The 21324-nt window shown below is 40.6% G+C and overlaps 1 protein-coding gene across 1 annotated transcript; it reads left to right on the top strand.

Moving 5' to 3' along the window:
* The first annotated feature begins 12202 nt into the window (after positions 1-12202).
* LRAT (lecithin retinol acyltransferase) lies at positions 12203-17644 on the top strand. Its single transcript, NM_001193939.2, is given in 3 exon segments — positions 12203-12456; positions 12560-13100; positions 17238-17644. Coding segments are annotated over 2 exon segments (693 nt in total). The 5' UTR covers positions 12203-12456; position 12560; the 3' UTR covers positions 17391-17644.
* The last annotated feature ends 3680 nt before the right edge of the window (positions 17645-21324 follow it).

Below are 21324 nucleotides of genomic sequence, written 5' to 3' on the forward strand. Positions count from 1 at the left end.
CTATAATAATGATATTACAATTATTTTATGCAATAACAATGTGATTACAAATTTTAATAAATTACTCTGAGCCTAATTTTTGCTAGCGTCTATCATTAATATGATTCACCAGCATCCTGCCACATACCTAGTTTGATACTGAAGATTGACCTACTACTGTCACTCTGTCAATTCATTACACACCAATAACTTCCATAAATTTCCTGGTTACATCAAGCTTAGAGGCATCTATGTGGGCTGGTAGATGACCTCACCAACTGGTTGGGTTTAGGATTTTACTTCTTCAGAATCTATTTTACAAACTAAAGTGGGTGGGAACAAACCCTTTTTGACTTCACTTTCACATGTTTCTGGAGCTACACTTCTTAATCTCCTTCCTCCTTTCCTGTCTCAGAGGAACAGAAGTCCTTCCTCCTCACCAGTTCTAACTTCCGTCGGTAGTTTTGAGCCCATGGCTTCTCACCTCCTCTGTACTGATTTCCATCAGTTATTTATTTATTTATTTATTTATTTAGCTGTGTTTTTCCTCTCCATCAGTTCTCCTTTTATGTACAAATATCCTTCTGTGTTCTCCATTTAAAACAAACTTAAAAATTAAAAGCAGGCCAGGTGCAGTGGCTCACACCTGTAACACCTCCAGGCACTTTGGGAGGCCAAAGGCCAGAGAATTACTTGAGCTTAGGCATTTCTAACCAGCTGGGGCAACATAGTAAGATCCTGTCTCTACAAAAGAAAAAAAACCAAAATACCTGGTTATGCATGCCTGTAGTCCCAGCCACTTGGAAGACTGAAGTGGGAGGATCACCTGAGCCTGGGAAGTCGAGGCTGCAGTGAGCCCAGATTGTGCCACTGCACTCCAGCCTGGGTAACAGAGAGAGCCCCCATCTCAAAAAAATAGTAATTAAAAAAACATAAAAAATATAAAAAGTGAAAATTGAAAAAATGAATAACAATAAAAAACTTTCCATTTGATCCTCTATTTCTCATTTTCTTTACTGCAAAGCCTTTTGAAAAGCTTCTCTATTCTTTGCCTAGCCCTTCCCTTTGCCTAACTCACTCCCTCAACCCTCAGCAGTCAGGCACTTATGAATCTATTTTCACACTAGTGCCTTCCTCATTGCCTAATCAAATGGTCTCTCGACGCTCTTGCTAACCCCTCTGTGTTTGACATGACCGAACATACCTCTCCTAAGACTTCGTTTGGCCTGGCCAGCTCCTACCTCTCATTCCTTCCCCAGCATCTTGGCTGACTCCTTAGTGCTGCCTTCCTTTTATGCAGGGCTCCATTCTGGCTGCCTTCTCACCACGTTCTATGTGTTATTCCTGGGCAGTTTTATCTACTCCAAAGTAGTAGCACCCACACACTTCTGACTCCCAAATCTGTATCTTATGGCCATACTTCTCTCCAGAGATCTGTTTAATCTACGTATCCACCTACTTAACATCCCAACTTGAAAAGCCATAGATTCCTGAAACTCAACATGTCCAAGAGTGAACTCATTTGTTCCTCCTGTAAAACCTGCTTTTCCTCCTACCTTCCTCATCCCTATGAAGGGTTTCACTCTTTGCCCAGAGTCATCCCTGGTTCCGTTTTATTCTTCTTCCCACTTCTGCCACCACCACTACATCCAGTTGGTCACCAAAAAAATCTAACCTTTTTCCATGCTCCTCCATCTCGTTTTCCATTACCTTAATCTGGCCCTTTTCATCTTTTCCCTGGACTGCTAAGTGTCCTTCTAATTGGTCTGGGCTCCACAGTTGCCTTGGATCACATTATTCCCCTTCTTGAATGTCTCTCATGGCTATCAACTACCTGCAGAATAAAGTCTGAGCTCCCCACATGGCACAGGAGGCCCTTCACAACCTGGGCCCCACAAGCTCCCCAGTGTGGATCTGACCCCTACCGTTAGAGAGGTATAAACCTTACATTCTAGTTGAGCTGGACTACTTAAATCTCATCTTTGTTCATGCTGCTTCCTTTGCCTGGCTTCTTGGTACCCACCTGCCTACACCTATAGATCTAACAAACTCTGACTCCTCATGGTACTGCTTAGGAGCTACTTATTCTCTCACATTCCCTACCCCAAGTAGATGAATTGCTCACCTTTGGTGCATGATGCTTTTCCAATACATCATACAGAGTTATGAAAGTTTATTCAGGTCTGTTTCCTCCTTACCAGGCTCTGTGTTCTATTAGGGAGGGGACTGCATCTAATTCACTGTTGTATTTTAGAATGTCCACATGGAACTTGAGACTAAATGTTCCATAAATACCTGTTGAAGTGGATTCAAGACTAGAATTCTCCCATCCCCATTTACAGAATTTCCTACTGCCCTATGGCTCTTTGCCACCTTTTGCAAATTTACATGAGAGTTATAGGCAATGAAAAGATTGCTCTATGTATTCCAGAAGAAAAATATTATATAGCCATCATTTCTTGCATTCTTACTAGGTGCTGCTTTTAAGTAATATATGCATATGAATTCATTTAATCCTTACAACAACCTTATGAAGTAGGCTTCATCTTTATCATCATCCTCACCTTAGAGAGGAGGTAACTGAGACAGAGTAGTGAAGTAACTTGCCCAAGGTCACAAAGCTAGGAAGTAGAAGAGCCAGGATTTGAACCCAGGCAAGTTGGCTACAGAGCAGACCTTCTTAACCATCACCCCACACTGTTTCTATTTGTAGTGTACTGTCCCAGCCTACCATTTTGTCTTCCTTATTTGGTAGCAATGACACATGTGATTTCAGGAACAGATAAATATTATGTCAGTATATTTAAATCTATTTGGCTATGTAAGTATGGGAATGTTTTATTGATATAATTTTTGTACATAATTTGTAATTTTAAAAGTTAAATAAAATATGTATTGCTTTTGACTTTCTCAAAGAAGTGTAGAATTTTTGAGTCAAAAGGGACTTTGAAGGTCACTTGGAGAGATGACTCCTTACCCAAGGTAATAAACATAAATTTTAAATAGGAATAATTTTGGAATATAAGCCAATACAGTTAAAATTCTTAACTAATCCAAATAAGTGTAACTTACAATATACCTGTTAGATAAATCGTAAGCAAAACTTTATTGAATGCCCACTGTGAACTCAGAACTCATGAATATGTTGCCTTCCTGCAGGAAGATCCATTTCTAGATAATATTGCTAAAATTAGTTATATGAAGTCACATTTTTGGTAAAGCACATTATTAAAATAGTTTCTTGACAATTAATCTTTATTTTTTAATATCAGTAATTACTCTTTATTCTTCTTGAATTTGGTTTTCTGAAAAAAGAATAAACCTCTGCTAGACATTTTACATTGGAGGATTCATAAACAAGTAGAGAGAAATCTTCAAAATTTCTATCATTTCACCTATAAAGCAAAATACTTGGTTAAATTATAATTAAGTACCATGTACTTTAAAAAAAAAAAAAAAGATGAAAAATAAAAAAACTGTTATTTGGAAACCAAATGGTGCAGCCCTAAAAAACATACAAGAAAATCCAGTCCCTTTCAAAAGAAATAAAAACAAATGTAAGAGGAGACATAATTTAAGGAAACAGAAAGAGAGTTTGGACTTTGTCATCTTATATTGGACTTGGCAGTGAGATGTGAGAATGATCATCTATAACTATCACTGGATTAAATTCCAGGAAGGTTCAGAAGCTGAAGAGATGATGAGAGTCACCAGCAGGGAAGTAATGGATAGTATCTATTGCCTTTTCTGTGATGAGTGGACCAGGGTGCAAAGAGTTCAACTGATTTACTTAGAATCATGAATTAGGTTGTGCCAATATTCTGGGTGACACAGGACTAAAAGGAGGAACTCTAATAACAATCTAGAGGATGTCTCAGTCTGGCTAAACCTTTGGGCCTGGCTCCAGGGCCACCCTCTACAGATCCCTCTATTGGCAAGGACCTGTTGAGTGTGGCCTGGCACCCTGAGGTTCACAGCATTATTGGTTCAGTTACTTGCTCTTCTGTGGGAGGCAGGTCACAGTTGGATAAAACTCATGATCTAAGAGACTCCAGGTCACTCTCCCCGCTGATTGTGAGCCTGATTTCCTAGGTTCTAATGCATTTAGGGCTGATTTTTGAGATGCCATTTGGCCTCTGAGGATTAGAACCAGTCGTAATAATATCTGATATGGTTTGGCTGTGTTCCCACCCAAATCTCATCTTGAATTCCCATGTGTTGTGGGAGTGACCCAGTGGGAGATAATTGAATCATGAGGACAAGTCTTTCCCATGGTGTTCTCATGATAGTGAATAAGTCTCACAAGATCTGATGGTTTTAAAAAGAGGAGTTCCCCTGCACAAGTTCTCTCTCTTTGCCTGCTGCCATCCATGTATGACCTGACTTGCCGCTGCTTGCCTTCCACTATGATTGTGAGGCTGCCCCAGATATGTGGAACTGTAAGTCTAATTAAACCTCTTTCTTTTGTAAATTGTCCAGTCTTGGGTATATCTTTATCAAACAGTGTGAAAATGGACTAATACAATGTCCTTAGAGGATATCACAGAAAAAAACTAGAGCCCTCCCTTCCAGATTCCAACACCCTAGAAGTAAAAGAGATAAAAGAATGATAGATGAAAAAGAACAAGTGTCATGTATGTTACAACATGAAATAATTATGACCAAAGGGCAAATATTCTAGATTATTCTTTGAAAGTTAAACTAAGTTAACATTTAAAAGCCCTGTGATTTCTGATTTTAATTGCTATGTAGCAATTAAAACTTTTATAAAAGTTATTAAAACTTTATAGATTTTTAATTTATCTTTAAAGAAAAACATTGGGTTGGGCACAGTGGCTCACGCCTGTAATCCCAGCACTTTGGGAGGCCAAGGCGGGCAGATCACAAGAACAAGAGATTGAGGCCATCCTGGCCAACCCCGTCTCTACTAAAAATACAAAAATTAGCTGGGCATGGTGGCGTGCACCTGTAGTCCCAGCTACTCAGGAAGCTGAGGCAGGAGAATTGCTTGAACCCAGAAGACGGAGGTTGCAGTGAGCCGAGATCATGCCACTGTACTCTAGCCTGATGACAGAGTGAGACTCCGTCTCAAAAAAAAAAAAAAAAAAAAAAAAAAAAAAAAAGGAAAGGAAAAGTTACTGAACTTTTTAAAATTAATCCTATGTGATCCAATTTCAGTTCCACTCACATTCTTTATAGGTAAAGTCTGGATGTTAATAAAATGAAAGTAATTTTATGTAATCTGACTTAAAGGCAAGTCATTGTAGAGGGCAACCAGAATAAATATAAGTGTACTTAGGTCAAGCGTGCGGTTTGTGCCTACAGAGGCAAACACAGGCAGCTTGGTTCTTAAGAGAGAGCCGCCCACTTGGAGTTCTCCCAATTAAGAAGCTGGGGACAAAAATCCATTTTTTTCTATAGTTGCATTAGACTTTTAGGTATGAATCAGCTTCATTTGAACTACATTGAATTTTTAGCATGGTGTAAGATAAGAGTATATTTATAACACTATAGGATGACTATAGTTAATAATATTATGTAGTTTCAAATAGCTAGAAGGAGGATGTTGAGTGTTCTCAACACAAATGATAAATGTTTGAGATGATGGATATGCTAATTACCCTGATCTGATCACTATGCGTGATATGTATCAAAACATCACTATGTACCCCATGATACTGTACAATTGTTATTTTCAACTAAAAAAGTTTAAAAAATTTGAAAAAGTAAATGTAGCTACAAAAGATCAGAATGACATTCTAACCTCCTTTCAAATTAACTTTAGATATTAGACATTATATTTTCAAAAAACATATCAATAATAAGTATTGTGACAAATCATTGATGAGATACTGTACCTATGTCACTTAAAATTTCTCTGCAATTGAAGATATGTTATCAAAGGAGCCATTGATTTTCAACACCAGTTGCTGCCAAACGCTTGCTCAATCAATCTCTTCTTGTTTCCCTATGGAATTACTCCTTTACTGCAGTATGAATGACTTATTTTTTTCCTTTTAAAACAGTTATTATGGATCCTATTAGGTTTTCTAAGTACTAGACAGTGATTAATCTTCTTTTTTCTCATAATTACTCCCCTGAAAATTGACTAGCAGTTAAGACACTCTGAAGAGCCTGAGTAATTTGATTTTTGTAGGCTGGTGCTCCATGAACCCTTGGAGGAGTTTAGACAGCATCTCATTCCAGTCTAGCGCAGGCAGGACACTATACACATGAGGCCTCTGAGGCCTCAAGAGAGTCAGCAATCTCACAGAGCATCAGATGGGAGTATTTAAAGCAAAGCATGATATTGAAAGTTATTTGTCTTTTTGTCTCTAGAATGTCTATTTAGGATTTTTGAAATATAATAACAGCATTCATTGCTCCTCTGGTACTTGATAGTACTGATGCTTCTCAAGCCGTTCTGTTTGATGATAGCAATACCCAATTTCTCAGTACATTTCCTATATGAATACAGTGGCACTGCAGCTGTCTTCTGCATTTCTGAATATGTAGCCAAAGGCTATAGTCATATTTCCTTTTGTTAACAATCCTGGGTCATCCAATATTCATATCTATTATCGTCTCATAATAATAAATTAGGATCAAAAGGAAACAAGATTAACTTATAAAGTAGTTGCTATATTTCTTCCAAGTGACGAAGAAGTAACATGGCTTATTTATTGTTTATATGTGAAAGTGGAATATGCTTTATGTTTTCTGGGCATATCAAATGTTTTACTCATTTCTTGATATCATTTTATCATTTCCGAAATAGACATTTGGGGTATTTTCTGCTTTGTGAGAGGCATTTTTGAACAAATGACAGGTTTTAGTCTTTGTTTTTATGATTATAAACCACTTCATTGGTGAAGAGCCAGAGGAACAGCTCTGAGAAAGCTCCCAAATCTGTGTGCTGTGTGCTGGCTGCCTAGTGACTGTCTGTGTCCATTTTATTCAACTGCAAAACGCTTTCCTGCTTCTTGCTCACCCCTGTGCCCTGTGCCAGTACTCAGAAGGGGTCTGTGAGTAAAGGCATGTCCTTTGTCTACACTGCGTGCTTGGATGACTGTGCTGTCAAAGAAGAAATGGAAAAGACCCTCTGCCTTACTTTGTTTCTCTGAATAATACAAATTATTACATAATGTGATCATCTGCATCACATTATGAATTTTCATAGAATGCTGCAATGTATTTGATTCTGTTTAATTCTCAAAATAGCCCTCTAGAATATTATTTCCATTTTAGAAAGATGGAATTGAGGCTCAGAGGTGGCAAGTGACTTATCTGAGTTTATTTCATTGTAAATGGCACTTCCAGGCCCTTAACTCAGAATTTCTGCCTTTCTGCTGCCTTCCTCTGATCACAGCTGCCTCAGCTTGTTGTTAATTTTATATTTAGCTGTATTAATTGGGGCTAGGAGTCTTCATAATGCTAAATGTAAATTCTTTGTTTTGTTCAATGTTCTTATTTTATGGTTGGCAAACAAAAACAACAAAACAACACTGACAACAACAGAAACAACCAACTGAAGCTGCAGCTTTTAATCTTTCTAAAGACAATAGGCTAAAGTGAGGTCCTCATAATAAGGTGCTAGTCACCAGGAAGGAAGCCAGGGAAAATCTCCTCCCAGGGGGTAATTGATCCCTATTGGCCTAACACTGCATGTAGCACTGAGTTAGGAGGCTCCATGGAGAAACGTCTGCTTATTTTCCTCTGCTGTCAGAACAAAGTTCACAAACACCTTTGTTTTCCCCCCACCCTTGGTGTTAGCTAGTTAGGGCCCCTATTTATGTCCAGGGGACAGGACCTGGACATTCGTAAAAGGACTGAATATAGATGGATAGCTAAGAAAAAACCAAATGTTAAGATTACCATTATTTATAGCCCAGCGATTTAGTATTCCAAAAAAAGAAATCCAAGAACAACAAAATAATCCCTAAGAAGGACAAGAATTTTAAAACATGCAGTTTAGAAAACCAAATTAATCAGGCCTAGGGCTCAAGTAAAAGAAAATCTGAGATATGAAGTCTGGAACACTGGGTCTACATTCTGCTCCTGACTCTGTGCCCTTGGGGAAGACACTGAACTTCCCCACCCCAGATTCATGTGTCTAAGGAGGGTGTAGGATTTCGTAGCCTTCCTAGTGATGGCATACTATTAATCAGAACCTTAACCAGCTCTATTCTCACTATCCCAGTAAAATGATGTTAAAAATTAGACCTCGTGACATGAGAGAAGAGGGGAAATTAATTACAGATTACAAAGAAAGTGTGGGATCTAAGTTTAGGGTGAGGTGTTTTATTGAACCTTTAGGGTTGGTCATAACACCTGCCATATAGCAGGTATTCAATAAATGTGGTTAGACTGATGGAAAGGCAGGCTTTCCCAGTGATGGTAAAGGACCTGGGGCAAAAGAGACCTGTGGTTGAGTCCTGATCCCCACACATTAACACAGTGACTAGACAAAGTTATAAGCCTCCATTTCTTCCTATGGAAAATGGAGATAATACCTCATAGGGTTATGAGGATTAAATAAGAAAATGCTTAGCTCAGTGCCTAGTACATAGGAAGCACACTGTGAATATTAGTTATTATTATTACTAATACTGTGATCATATCTTCCATCCAAAGACTTCTCTGAGGAGCAGGGAGGATCCAAAGAAGCCTGTAGGTGGGAAATCTGTTATCCTTCTAGGACTTTAGACTTCTGCGGAACTGCACCTCCTCCCTCTCCTAGTTCTTAAGAACAGAAACTCTCCAGGGGCCTGCGGTGAGGTAGCCGGTGGGAAGATGAGGTGCAGAAGTAAGGTGGGCCCTGCGAGCCTCAATTTCAGCCTCTTCTGTGCTGAGACCCAGGCGGATCTTGCTTGGCCTGTATGCGTTACTGGGGGAAATGGACGTGGGCCTGAGTGCCACAGGTGCGAGGGCGCTGCCCCCAGGCCGACGACCCAGCGGGGCCCCTGTAGCTGTCATTACTCCTTCTACAGGCAGGTAGGAGAAGCGGTGGCCAAAGTGGGAGTCGACCGCTCAGCGCAATCTGAGTGTTGGCCGGGAAAGTCTAGGCTCTTTCTAAATCTCGCCGCCAGACCTGGAGACCCATTCGCATGTATTTAAGGCGTTTGCACACAGAACGTTATCACAGAATGCAGCCACCTTTCTTACGATTCGGGAAACCAGAGGTCTCTCCAGCAACTCAGGGTGGAGGAATTTCTCCTATCTCCATGTGACATCTTCTGATTTAGAAGAACTAATGTTAGATTTCTCTTGGGCCTTTCCACCTACAGCGATAGTCTTCCCTTTGTTTAGCTAAAATTGAGGCAGGCAGGAAAATATGATTGGGGGCATGAGCCTATTAGCGTGTAAACGTATTTATATGAAGTGTGCCTCTAGGGAGCCATTCAGAACCGTCCTCTCAACCACAGAAATAGATGAGATTTTGAGAACATTGAGAAGCTGCCTTTTGCAAAGTAAATTTACCATGGTCCTTGACGAAAGGGGGTCGGGGGCGGGGAGAAGTCCAGCCGAGAGAGGAGCTCATTCCATGCTATATTTTTGCAGTTGAAAAGCTGCCTAATCATCGCTAACCGCTTCCCGCATAAGAGTTCTGGGAAGACTCCAGAAAAAAGGCAAATGAAGCCTTTCAACTGCCTCCTTCGGGCTGCTGCTTCCGGAAGCCAAGCCCTAGCACGCAGAGCAGCAGGAGAGGGCTGCTTTCAGGCAGTTCCACTGAGCAAAACAAATTCATTTAATGGCATAACATTCTGGCTTAAAATTTGGAATTTATCAGAGGCAAAAATATCGTTCAAGAAACTATGGACACTCCGCGCCCTCATTCATTTCCATGGCAGCAGGGTATCTGCATCTTGAGCAACCTATAGAGATTCATGCCTCGTATCGCTCTCACCTCCTTTCTTTTTAAAGTAAAGCCCTTTCCAAAGAAGGCGGCCAGAAAATGGACCCCACCGGGGGAAAAAGAAAAATGAAACGCAAACGAACTTGGCACTGCTTGCGTCTTCCAAAACGCGGTGGGGACAAAGCTATTGAGTCTATAGGTAATTCTTTTATATATATAAAATGTATATATATGTATATATTTTTATACATAAAATTATATATATATAGTTGTATGGAGCCGTGAAGCAATTATCCATGCTTTTGTCTCCTTCAAGTTCCCCAGGTGGAGGCAGTCATAATCATTATAAGCCGCCTTAGTGACCACCAGGGACGGAAACCGTTAATTACCACGTCTCCTTTGATCTCCACACAAGAGGCTTTGGTATTGGCGCTTTCCAAGAACTGGACCAGAGGAGCCAGTTCAGAGTCTGACGTCGGTTCTGCATTTAACGTACACACCGAGGTCTGGATCAGACTCCCCCGATTTTAGCGAAGTGTGTTAACTGCTGTGCTGCTAGAGGCTAGCAAGCTCCCTGTGCGCGCTGATTAGTTTCAGCAACTCGCCACTTGGGCGCTTTTCTTTAAATTTGGGGAGTAAACTGTGAAAACAAACAAAAAAATCTCCACGTCCACTGGCTCTCTCCCCTTCCCCAACTTCCGCTCTCGACTCGTTTGTGGGAGTTTTCTCCTCTTTGCTGGAACTACAATGCGATGCGCAATCGTTTGTGAATGAACAAAAGTCACCGGCAAGCAGGGCGACGGGGACAGATCGCTGACGGCAGATTAAGGGTGGGAGCAAAGGCCCGGCCTCCAAGGATAATGGGGAGCCGTCTTCCCCCACGCCTGGTCTCTATGGCCTCCTTCGTCTTCCAGGTAAGATGAATGTTCCTTCATCCATCATCCGCAGAGTACCCTCCCTCAGGCGTGTGTAGAATCTGCTGATGAAACCTATTAGCCCCTACTGGGCAGCTTTGTGGAGCCAACCGACGCTCTTCATTGTGGTCTTTGTCTGCAGAATTTAAGCATTTACATAATGCATTAGCACGGAACTCAGCACCGGGTGGGGACACCGCGTGCCGAGCCTGGCGGGGCTAACGCTTCAGCGGCTCCTTCACCCGGCAGCGCCCTAGGACCACCCTCGAGGATTCACTGGAGTTGGCTGCAGGCGCGCGGGCAAAGAACTTAGCATCTCATCCAAGTACTTCGCCTTCCTTGGCCATCTCCGGGATGTTATGCTTAAAAACATAAAAATAAAAAAATAAAGGGAGGGGGGCAAAGTTTCGGTGGGTGAACTGAAGCTGGGTCCATGTGACCCTGAAGCCGGAGAAATAAACTTAACAGGAATCTTGCTTTCCTGGCGGACGTTGGACCTCGCCGTTTTTCATGCGGACGGTTGGAAGCTTCGTGCTCAACGGCCACAGGTGCCTAGGAGCGCAGAGAGGCCTCGGGTTCGAATCGCCGGCGGGCAGGGCCTGGACTCGCGGGTAGCGACCCCCGCCCCCCTCCCCCACGCGCACCGGCTGAGAGCATGGGGGATTTACGGCATTTGAAAAAAGAGGGGCTGGGCGCGATGGCTCACGCCTGTAATCCCAGCATTTTGGGAGGCCAAGACAGGTGGATCACTTGAAGTCAGGAGTTTGAGACCAGCCTGGCCAACATGGTGAAACCCCGTGTCTACTAAAAATACAAAAATTAGCCGGGCGTGGTGCCTGTAATCTCAGCTACTTGGGAGACTCAGGCACGAAAATCGCTTGAACCTGGGAGGCTGAGGTTGCAGTGAGCCCAGATCGCGCCACCGCACTCCTGCTCTGGGTGATAGGGCAAGGCACCGTCTCAGAACAAAACAAAATAAAACAAAACAAAATAAAACAAAAGATTCGGTCAGGAAAGAATCCGCAGGCATTCGAGGCGCTCACACTTTGCAAAGTAAATTCAATCTCTTTATTAAGCCGAAGTCCCGGATATCCATCCTTTCAGAGGGAGGTGGTCCAACTCTGAAATCTCGCCCAAGAGGATTTTCCACCGAATAAGACCCCGAAGTGCCAGGAACTCGCCCCAGTAGCGACAGGTGCAGGACCTTTCGTCCCGCCACACCTTGGGACTCTACCTCTCTAAATAGAGCGCTTAAAAGCCGGTAGCGCAGCCGGGATCCGGCGTCGGGAAAGAATCACCGAGCAGAACCCTGGAGCTAGAAGGCGGCCCGCCCCCCTTCCAAAGAAACCGGGATCCCGCGCCCTCCCCGCCGCGAGCGCCGCGCGCAGGCGGCGTCCAATCAGTGAGCTTTCCGGGTCTGTGACGGCCTTCGGCTCCGCCCCCTCGACGGCCATAAAAAGTCACAGCAAAGCCTGCACCTCCGAGCACCGCGCGCGGTCCTGCCCCCGGCACGGCCCACAGGGGCGCTTCTTCTCCGGCTGCTTGTAGCACCGGTCTCACTGTCCCCGCCGTCAGCCACCAGTTCCTTATCAGTCTCATTCCCCATTGTGGCTTTACTGAGCCCGTCGCCAGGCCTCGCTGTCTTCTTTGCCTTCCTCTCTCCTCCTCAGCGGCCGTACTTTGCGCCGTACCTCACCTGGCCTGCAGGTGAGCAGTAGCGCAGCGCCCCTGTCCGGCGAGCTTACCTTGCCCAGCCCGGCCCTTGCCGGAGTGGCACCGGCACCTCTCCAAGACTCCCTCTTCCCAGCAGGATGAAGAACCCCATGCTGGAGGTGGTGTCTCTACTACTGGAGAAGCTGCTCCTTATCTCCAACTTCACGCTCTTCAGTTCGGGCGCCACGGGCGAAGACAAAGGGAGGAACAGTTTTTATGAAACCAGCTCCTTCCACCGAGGCGACGTGCTGGAGGTGCCCCGGACCCACCTGACCCACTATGGCATCTACCTAGGGGACAACCGTGTTGCCCACATGATGCCTGACATCCTGTTGGCTCTGACGGACGACATGGGGCGTACGCAGAAGGTGGTCTCCAATAAGCGTCTCATCCTGGGCGTCATTGTCAGAGTGGCCAGCATTCGCGTGGACACAGTGGAGGACTTCGCCTACGGAGCTAACATCCTGGTCAATCACCTGGACGAGTCCCTCCAGAAGAAGGCACTGCTCAACGAAGAGGTGGCGCGGAGGGCTGAGAAGCTGCTGGGCTTTACCCCCTACAGCCTGCTGTGGAACAACTGCGAGCACTTCGTGACCTACTGCAGATATGGCACCCCGATCAGTCCCCAGTCCGATAAGGTATGACGTGTGACTCCCAGGGAAGTGGGCTCCGCGGGATGCCCCCTCCCATCCCTGACCTTTTCTCTTTCCCGCGAGTAGGGACCTAATTCCTGGACACCTCCACCACCACTTCCATACCATTCTTCTTTCTTTTTTTTTTGAGACGGAGTCTCGCTCTGTCGCCCAGGCTGGAGTGCAGTGGCGCGATCTCAGCTCACTGCAAGCTCCGCCTCCCGGGTTTACGCCATTCTCCTGCCTCAGTCTCCCGACTAGCTGGGACTACAGGCGCCCGCCACCACGCCCGGCTAATTTTTGTATTTTTAGTAGAGACGGGGTTTCACCGTGTTAGCCCAGGATGGTCTAGATCTCCTGACCTCGTGATTCGCCCGTCTCGGCCCCTCAAAGTACTGTGATTACAGGCGTGAGCCACCGCGCCCGGTCTTCCGTACCATTCTTAAAGTTCTAGATTAAGTAAGGAAAGTTCTAGTGTTCCTAAGGTAGGCTAAGTAAATAAACAAATGGCAACATGCCTTGCAGGATATCTCGAAATGCACAGAGAAAGGGTGTGGCAATGCAGGACCGCTTCCAGGGATTCCAGAGCTGCCCAGTATTGCTGCAGAAGTCATCAGGTGTCCACCCACCATGTAGTTCAAATGACAAAGGGCAAGTGACTGGGGGCGGGATATACAAGAAATCAGTCACCGCTGCTTGCAACTTTAACCAAGAATTTCACTTGAAAGGAAGAGGTCCAGAGTTTATATTTAATCCATAACACTATAAAAACAAAGTGTGTGACTTTAAAATAAGGAACCACGCAGTTTTCTCCCTTTGAAAGCTGCATAGAGGGATTTTTCATTGTTTGCTATAAGCTATCAAAATTCCCAGTAATATGGGCTCCCTGGTAGGTCCCTTATTCTTGTGTTGGTGCTTCAGAGTTGCATTTTCCTTGGTATGCTGAATTCTTTCTGGGTTGGCTTTAATCCCCATCTAGACCTCCTCATTGTTAAGCATCCTTTACCCATTAGCCCTAAAGGTAGATTAGAGTGTTTATGGATTCCCCAGAGATCAATACAATTAGTTTTCAAGAAGAAATGTTAAACATTGGAAGGTAATTTTTATGAGTATTTTGAAAAACAGTATTTTTTTTTCAAAAAAAACCCCAGAATTTAAGATTATTAAATTAGCCACAAATCCAAAGGGAAAAATGGATTTTTATTTCCTTTTAAAACCTCTTAATTTTTAAAAATAGTTAAGATTTTAAGCCTGAAACTTTATTTACAATTGGAAACTTTCTCAGCCTTCATTGTACTTGTTAAAGAAGTCATTGTTTATGTTCAGTCTTTATAATGGAAACCTGGGCAGTAACATAATGAGCTTTAGTGTTACTCTTCATGTTTAGATATTTTTGGGACCAGAAAAATCTGAGTCAGTTTTTTTCATGTAACCAGTTCTTAATTGCTCCACATCTTGGTTAATTTTTTTGACCCATTTGGGAACATCTTTCTCTATCCTCTGTGGGAGAACATGGAAGTATTTTGCTTTTATAGATCAGTGTATGAAACTCCTTGTAGATTTTATAGAGCCACAAAAGACTCAATCTAGGAATTCTTTTCCAAGTAAAATAAAAATACAGTTAGAGCACTGTGCAACGATTCAAGAATCACAGCTCTAGTCCAGGCCTGTTTAGAAATGAACTCCACCACATTTACAAACACTGGCTCCCAAAGTGTACAAAAGGAAACATGTCAGATTTACTTAGGAACCAAGCAAATCATTTCTCTAAGGAAAAACAGTATTTCTATCAGGTAATTAGGAGTTACCCATTCATGGAACACATATAGTGCTGCATTATATATTTCTACAGAAAAACAGTAACTAAGGCTTTTGTAAGGTAGTAAAATATTTAATCTGCATAAATAACTAGTTGGAGTAGTTTTTCATCTTTGGAAACTTTGTCAGGGTCTACAGAAGTAGAGAAGTGTTTTAATTGCTGTTGCTGCATAGCACCTCTTGTGAAACTGAGTTTTGTCTTCACTTTGAATGGTCTAACAAACAATTTGGCCACAGAGTAGATTTCCCGGGAGAAAAAAAAGTTTTCATCCCAAATTTCCTAATTCTACAAACTGTTTTTGAACATGCGCTGAGAGAAGTAGGTCATTAATACTGAAGGAAGGACTGGTTTCTACCTTTTGGAAACATAGGAAATTATTTGATTCTGGGTCTGATTGTTGAGTTCTCCATATATGCAACTAATATTAACATGAGAGTTACAAAGTTGCCTCTTTCTTAAATTTGAGTTAATAAAAACTCTCAAGAACACACTACCCCTAAGGAAAACACTGCAATTAGTTTGCAAATGAATGAACTGGAAAAGAACATTTACTCCTTTGTGGTAATACTCTTTTTTTTACAAGTTTATAAGTCATAAAATTATGGGATTTTTATAACGCTGTTGACAATCAGTATTTTGTAAACTAGAAATTCCTTTGGTTAATAACTATTACTATTCCTTATGCTTTTACTACTATGATTTTTTCACTTTGTTAATACTGCTCTTTCATTGCCAAAAATGATGGCAAATGCCCCTTTTAATTTGTGTGGATTGAGTGCTCACAAAAGTGTTCCTACAGACTTATTGACCCCTTCTAGAAATTTCCTACTGTTGAGCACCACTAAAAATGCCTGCTGGTCTGCTGACCAAGTGAACAGGGCATTAGACATGCAATGCTTCTTGAGAAAAATCTGTGTTTGTGGGAAATACAGTCCAAAATGATTCCGATTGACTTAATTATAAATTATCAAGGAAAAAAAATAAGGATAACTGTATGTACAACTTAGTCATTTACCAAAATATATGTCTTCCATCAACCTCCTTTTCTCTCTGTCCTGAAAAACTTCAATTTGATCTTCACCACCTTAAAATAGTATACTTCTCAATACCTTGCTAGTTTATTAAAAAGAGACAAATAGAATGATAGAAAAATAGGCCAACATCTAGATAAGAGTTTCACACTTGTTTAGGTATTGTGTAAAAGTATGGATGGAGATAACCATACTGTCAGGATGGTGTATTAAAACTTATTGAACTTGTTCATTTTATCCCTTAAGAATTTGGAAACCTAGCTGCCCAGTCCCATGTAAGCCACTGTAGAAAACCCTAAAAGCACGTACAATGCCATGTCTAGAAAAAGAGCTTAAAGTTAGTATGAATAGCAAAACCCATATAGAAATGACAATCACTGCATTCTGGCATCGATGGCAATATGGTAGAGATAATTGTCAACAAAGACAGTAGTAATAATAATCATTGTAATACCTTACATTTATACAGCACGTAGAAGAATACAGAGTACTTGTGCATGAAACATCTCAGTTAACCCTCAGAACAATTTGAGTGTTCCCATGGAGGAGCAGAAGAGAGTAGCCTGGACAGGTTAAATGACTACTTGAGGTGACACAGCCAATAAGAGCTGGAGCCAGGACTCAGACATAGGCCATCACTTTCGAGTAACATTATTTTTCTAAGGAAAACATTACACATATTAGAAGGATGCATTCCTCAGGGGTAGGGACAATATTTGTCTTTTTTTCCAGCAGCCGGTTATGTGTCATATAATCGATCCTGAATTTAGCATATTTAGTCAGGAAATGGAATTTGACAATAAAATTAGACTTTCTATACCTGTAGATTTTGAGATTTATAAAAAAGTTATTATTGGTATCATTAGATTTTAGAATGGCAAATTGGAGGAATTGAATCTACCTTTAATTGGCCAAATTCTATTATTTTTACTCAAGATTAGAGATACCTCTTTGCTCATCTAATTTTAAAATATGCTATTGTTATTGATAAGCACTTTGTTGTTTTAAACCTTTAGTCTTGAACAACTATGTGGTTATACTTTCTATAGTTTCCTATAAATGCTGTATTTACATAGGCAACTGCCATTATTAACTTAATTGCCTAAGGGATCATTTCTACTACTATAGGGTATAGAATCAGAACTGGACTCTTAACATTGTAAAATTTTTTGTAAGTCATAAGAATTTCTAATTCTTCTGGTAGACAGAAAATAGCTTCAAAAACTGATTTACTGTTTGATATATTCTTGGATTTAGCCACCTTTTCTAATTTTCCAAAATTTTATTTTCCAGTTTTGTGAGACTGTGAAGATAATTATTCGTGATCAGAGAAGTGTTCTTGCTTCAGCAGTCTTGGGATTGGCGTCTATAGTCTGTACGGGCTTGGTGTCATACACTACCCTTCCTGCAATTTTTATTCCATTCTTCCTATGGATGGCTGGCTAACTTCATACCCCCATGTCAGTGTGTGTATTCTGTATGTAAATATTTTTATATTTATAGAGCATCAATCAGTATAAGCATTATTGAGAAAAATGTGACCTGTAACACTGTGTTCTGGATAAAAATGTGATTAGGAATCACGCAGAGTGCTTACTGTGTAAGCCCAAGAACAAAGGCTTTCTGAATCTTCTCAGGCAGTTCAGATTTAAAGCACCATCCAAACCTTGGAAATATGACAGGTTGTGATAGAATTCAGCAATATGATAAAACCAGCCCCTAAGATCATAGCCACAGGCAATTAATTGTGGTTTTTTTCTCTTGTAATCCTTGTATTGTTAAGCAGAATTTGGAGATTGGAAGACTTATATTGAGACCAGTAACTTTACTGTAAATTTACTTTGTTTCATTGAAAAAACAAATTGGTAAACTTATATTAAACTGGAAGAACTTTCCTTATTCAAATGAAAATATGTTTGATGACTGGTCAAAAAATAAGCTCATAATCTATTTTTTTCATGTAGTATATAGGTCAAGAATGTTTTATTGTCATTACATGAAACCAATATTGACAAATAGTACTTTAATGATATTGGCAAATAGTACTTTATGATAAAGTAAATGACCAGAATGATAAAGTAAATGACCAGAAAGTATAGAAATCTGTGTTTTCCTGTAAAAACAGCACCATAGTATCACTTGAATAATTGGATTTGGCTTTACTTACTAGGAAGCCTGGAATTCATCATTTTTTTCCTTTTATGTGCCACTGTGGTTACTTTAAATCACTCTCAGAGGTAAATGGATATAGGATTGAAGTTATGTGGGTATTTGGCATGTGTGTGTGAAATAAATATGTAGATAGTCACATATACACAGACTGAGAGACAAATTGTTCTTGATTGCTTTATTATCATAATACTAGTGTGGTATAGAGTATCTATAGAAGTGAATGTAAAAGTAAGTCCAATCTATTTTCTTATGTCCTTGAATTTGTAGTGTTAACTTGTATATATGTTATTGGATGGGCTGTCTTTTAAAGCATTTACTAATGTACTGTGAAATTTTAAAAAGCCTTCAGATTTGTTTTCTAGTCACTTTTCTCCATATCATTTTGAATTATAGTTTATATCCTTAAAAGAAGGATGCCATAGCAGTATGTAAAATCCAAACAAGTAGAACCCAAACAAATAAAATTGTTTAAAATAATTTTAAAGTGGCTTAGTACTGCCAGTCATGTAAATTGATTTTGCTGAGGGTCTTATAAGAATTGAGATATAGCAATGGTAAAACAAGTATTCAAGCACTTTTACAAAATGACCAAATTCTTAAAATGAAGCCACAGCTAGACTTGCATTTCTTAACTGTCTAGAATCACAAAATAACAATTCAATCATATTATGAGTGAATATGGGGAGGGCGGGGCCAGTCAATGATAATCTGAACAAATTTTAAGAACAGGATTTTAGATTAAATAATGTTTTATCATCACTAATTTGCCCACAACAAACTTAGTGTTTAATTTTTCAAATTAAATATTAACTTATTTAAGTCTTATAAATAATTAAAACATTAAATGGCAACACCACAGAATATAGGTGTTCTCTGGACCTATTCCAACCACTTAAAATTATCTTAAGTATGCATATATAAAAGCAACAACTATAAGAACTACTGTCTTAGTGGTTTTTCACTTACTATGTATTACCCTTGTAGGAATAGTTTAAGTAAATTCATTTCTTAAAAAGATAGTGTCCTCAAATAATTAATTTTTTTGCAAACTTTAGTTATTACAGGCAGCAAAAACCACTGTCTGATATTAAATCTGTGTTCAAAGACCCCTCATTAAAAGCTAAGGACGTTCTTAAGATTGGAATTGAAATAATTAGTCTTGACTTACTTCATTAAAGCAAGATTCAATTCCTTGTTCATTTGAGTGTTCATTATATGCCAGGCATTGACCAGTTGCAATTTTATGATCCAGAATTAATATTATTATTTGTAAACTAGCTATAATAGAGTATGTACAGTGCTGTGGGAACAGAGGGGAAGAAGCAATTAAATCTGCCAGAAGGGTAAGAGAAATCTATATGCAGGAGGCAATGCTAGAATTAAGCCAAGAAATAGTGTGAGGTGATCTTATCACACTGATGTGTTCAACTGTTTATGGGAAAAGGAAACTAGGATGGTTTTATTTGTGAAATGTTCTACAACACTAGAACTGTTGAACTTCTTGGGAGAAAAGGAGAGTCTTTGTTTTGTTGTGCTGAGTTTGATTAGTTGCTTAACAAAGTAGAAAGAAAAGCACATCTTCCTGATCACAGTTATAAAAGAAACCCTGAGGCCAGGCGCGGTGGCTTACACCTGTAATCACAGCACTTTGGGAGGCTGAGGTGGGCGGATCATGAGGTCAGGAGATCGAGACCATCCTGGCTAACACGGTGAATCCCCATCTGTACTAAAAATACAAAAAATTAGCCGGGTGTGGTGGCAGGTGCCTGTAGTCCCAGCTACTCTGAAGGCTGAGGCAGGCGAATGGCGTGAACCCAGGAGGCGGAGCTTGCAGTGAGTGGAGATCACACCACTGCATTCCAGCCTGGGGGACAGGGCGAGACTCCATCTCAAAAAAAAAAAAACAAAAAAAACCCCTGAGCCATTAATGTGTCTCCTAACTTGAGGAAGTTCACGAATTTCTCTGGGCTTCATCAGTTAAGATTCATCCTTATGCTTCTGCAAGTCTCTTGTATTTATGTATTTCTATCCTGATTTCTGAATTGATAACCTAGTAGTGTCGGATGAAGTTTTTTGTGCTTATTTTATTCTTTGTCATAGATTAAGGCAGAATAGGACTAACTGGGGCTAAGATGAATTAATGTAAGTGTCAGATACTAGGCAGGTGTTAGGGATGAAATGATGAATGAGGCATGGACCTGTTCCTCAGAGTTTATGGCCTAGTAGACATAATTGTATTAAGACTTTCTGCAGTTGACATTTGCATAAAGCTGACTGACTGAAGGAACAGGAAGTGCGACGGTTGATTTTAACAGATATGACCAAATTTATACAAACCATGTACCAACACTTGAAAGATGGGTGGATATTTTCCAGGAAACAGATTTCGGGCAGGACATTCCATGCATTGGAAATAGAATGAGCAAATGCATGAACATTGCCTACAACATGCCTGGACATAGCTTTGAGGTACCCTATGAGTTGTTGACTTGAAAACATGGAACTGCACAGGGCATTCAGGCAAGTGCAAGTGGTTCAGGGGCCAGAGCAGAGCAAGAGTGATGAGTAAAGATGTCAGAAAAGGAAAGCAATGGTCTGGTACAAGTCTTGTGTAGAACAAGAAGTTTAGACTTTTGAACTGGCAATCGAGATTTGGGGTTCAGAAAGATAAATCCCAAAAGTATGCAGGACAAAGGGACTCATTTTAAAGGACTAGCTAAGATGCTGAATCTCTTAAAAAAAAAAATAAAAGGGTCTGTAATCGTGAGGGTAGAGAGAAAACTGAAGGAACAGTCAACAGACTTTAGCAAAATCCTTTTATTTGATTCATGCATAACTCTTGATGGAGTGTCAAGGAAGAGTCATTCACTTTTCTTTCCTGCCAGAAAGTTGGTTCTTACAAAATAGATGAAATTGATGACTATGTGTATATTGGATACTCCTAATTTTAGCTCTGTTAGATATGTTTCTTTCTAAGGACAAGCAAGTATGTATAGATTTGTTGTTTAATTTTTTTTCAGTATATATATGTTTCTTGTTTTTCCATTTTTCTACTTCATACTGTTAATGTCAAATATCAAAAGTGTTTTCCAGCAATATCAAGTTATGGCAATGGCAAAAGTCCTTGTTGTAGATGAGAAGCATATAAGAAATGGTTGCTAATCTTACTTTCGTATGATCTACTTAGAGTTTTAACCAACCTAGATCT

The sequence above is a fragment of the Macaca mulatta genome, chromosome 5, assembly GCF_049350105.2.
Source record: "Macaca mulatta isolate MMU2019108-1 chromosome 5, T2T-MMU8v2.0, whole genome shotgun sequence".
Lineage (NCBI taxonomy): Eukaryota > Metazoa > Chordata > Mammalia > Primates > Cercopithecidae > Macaca > Macaca mulatta.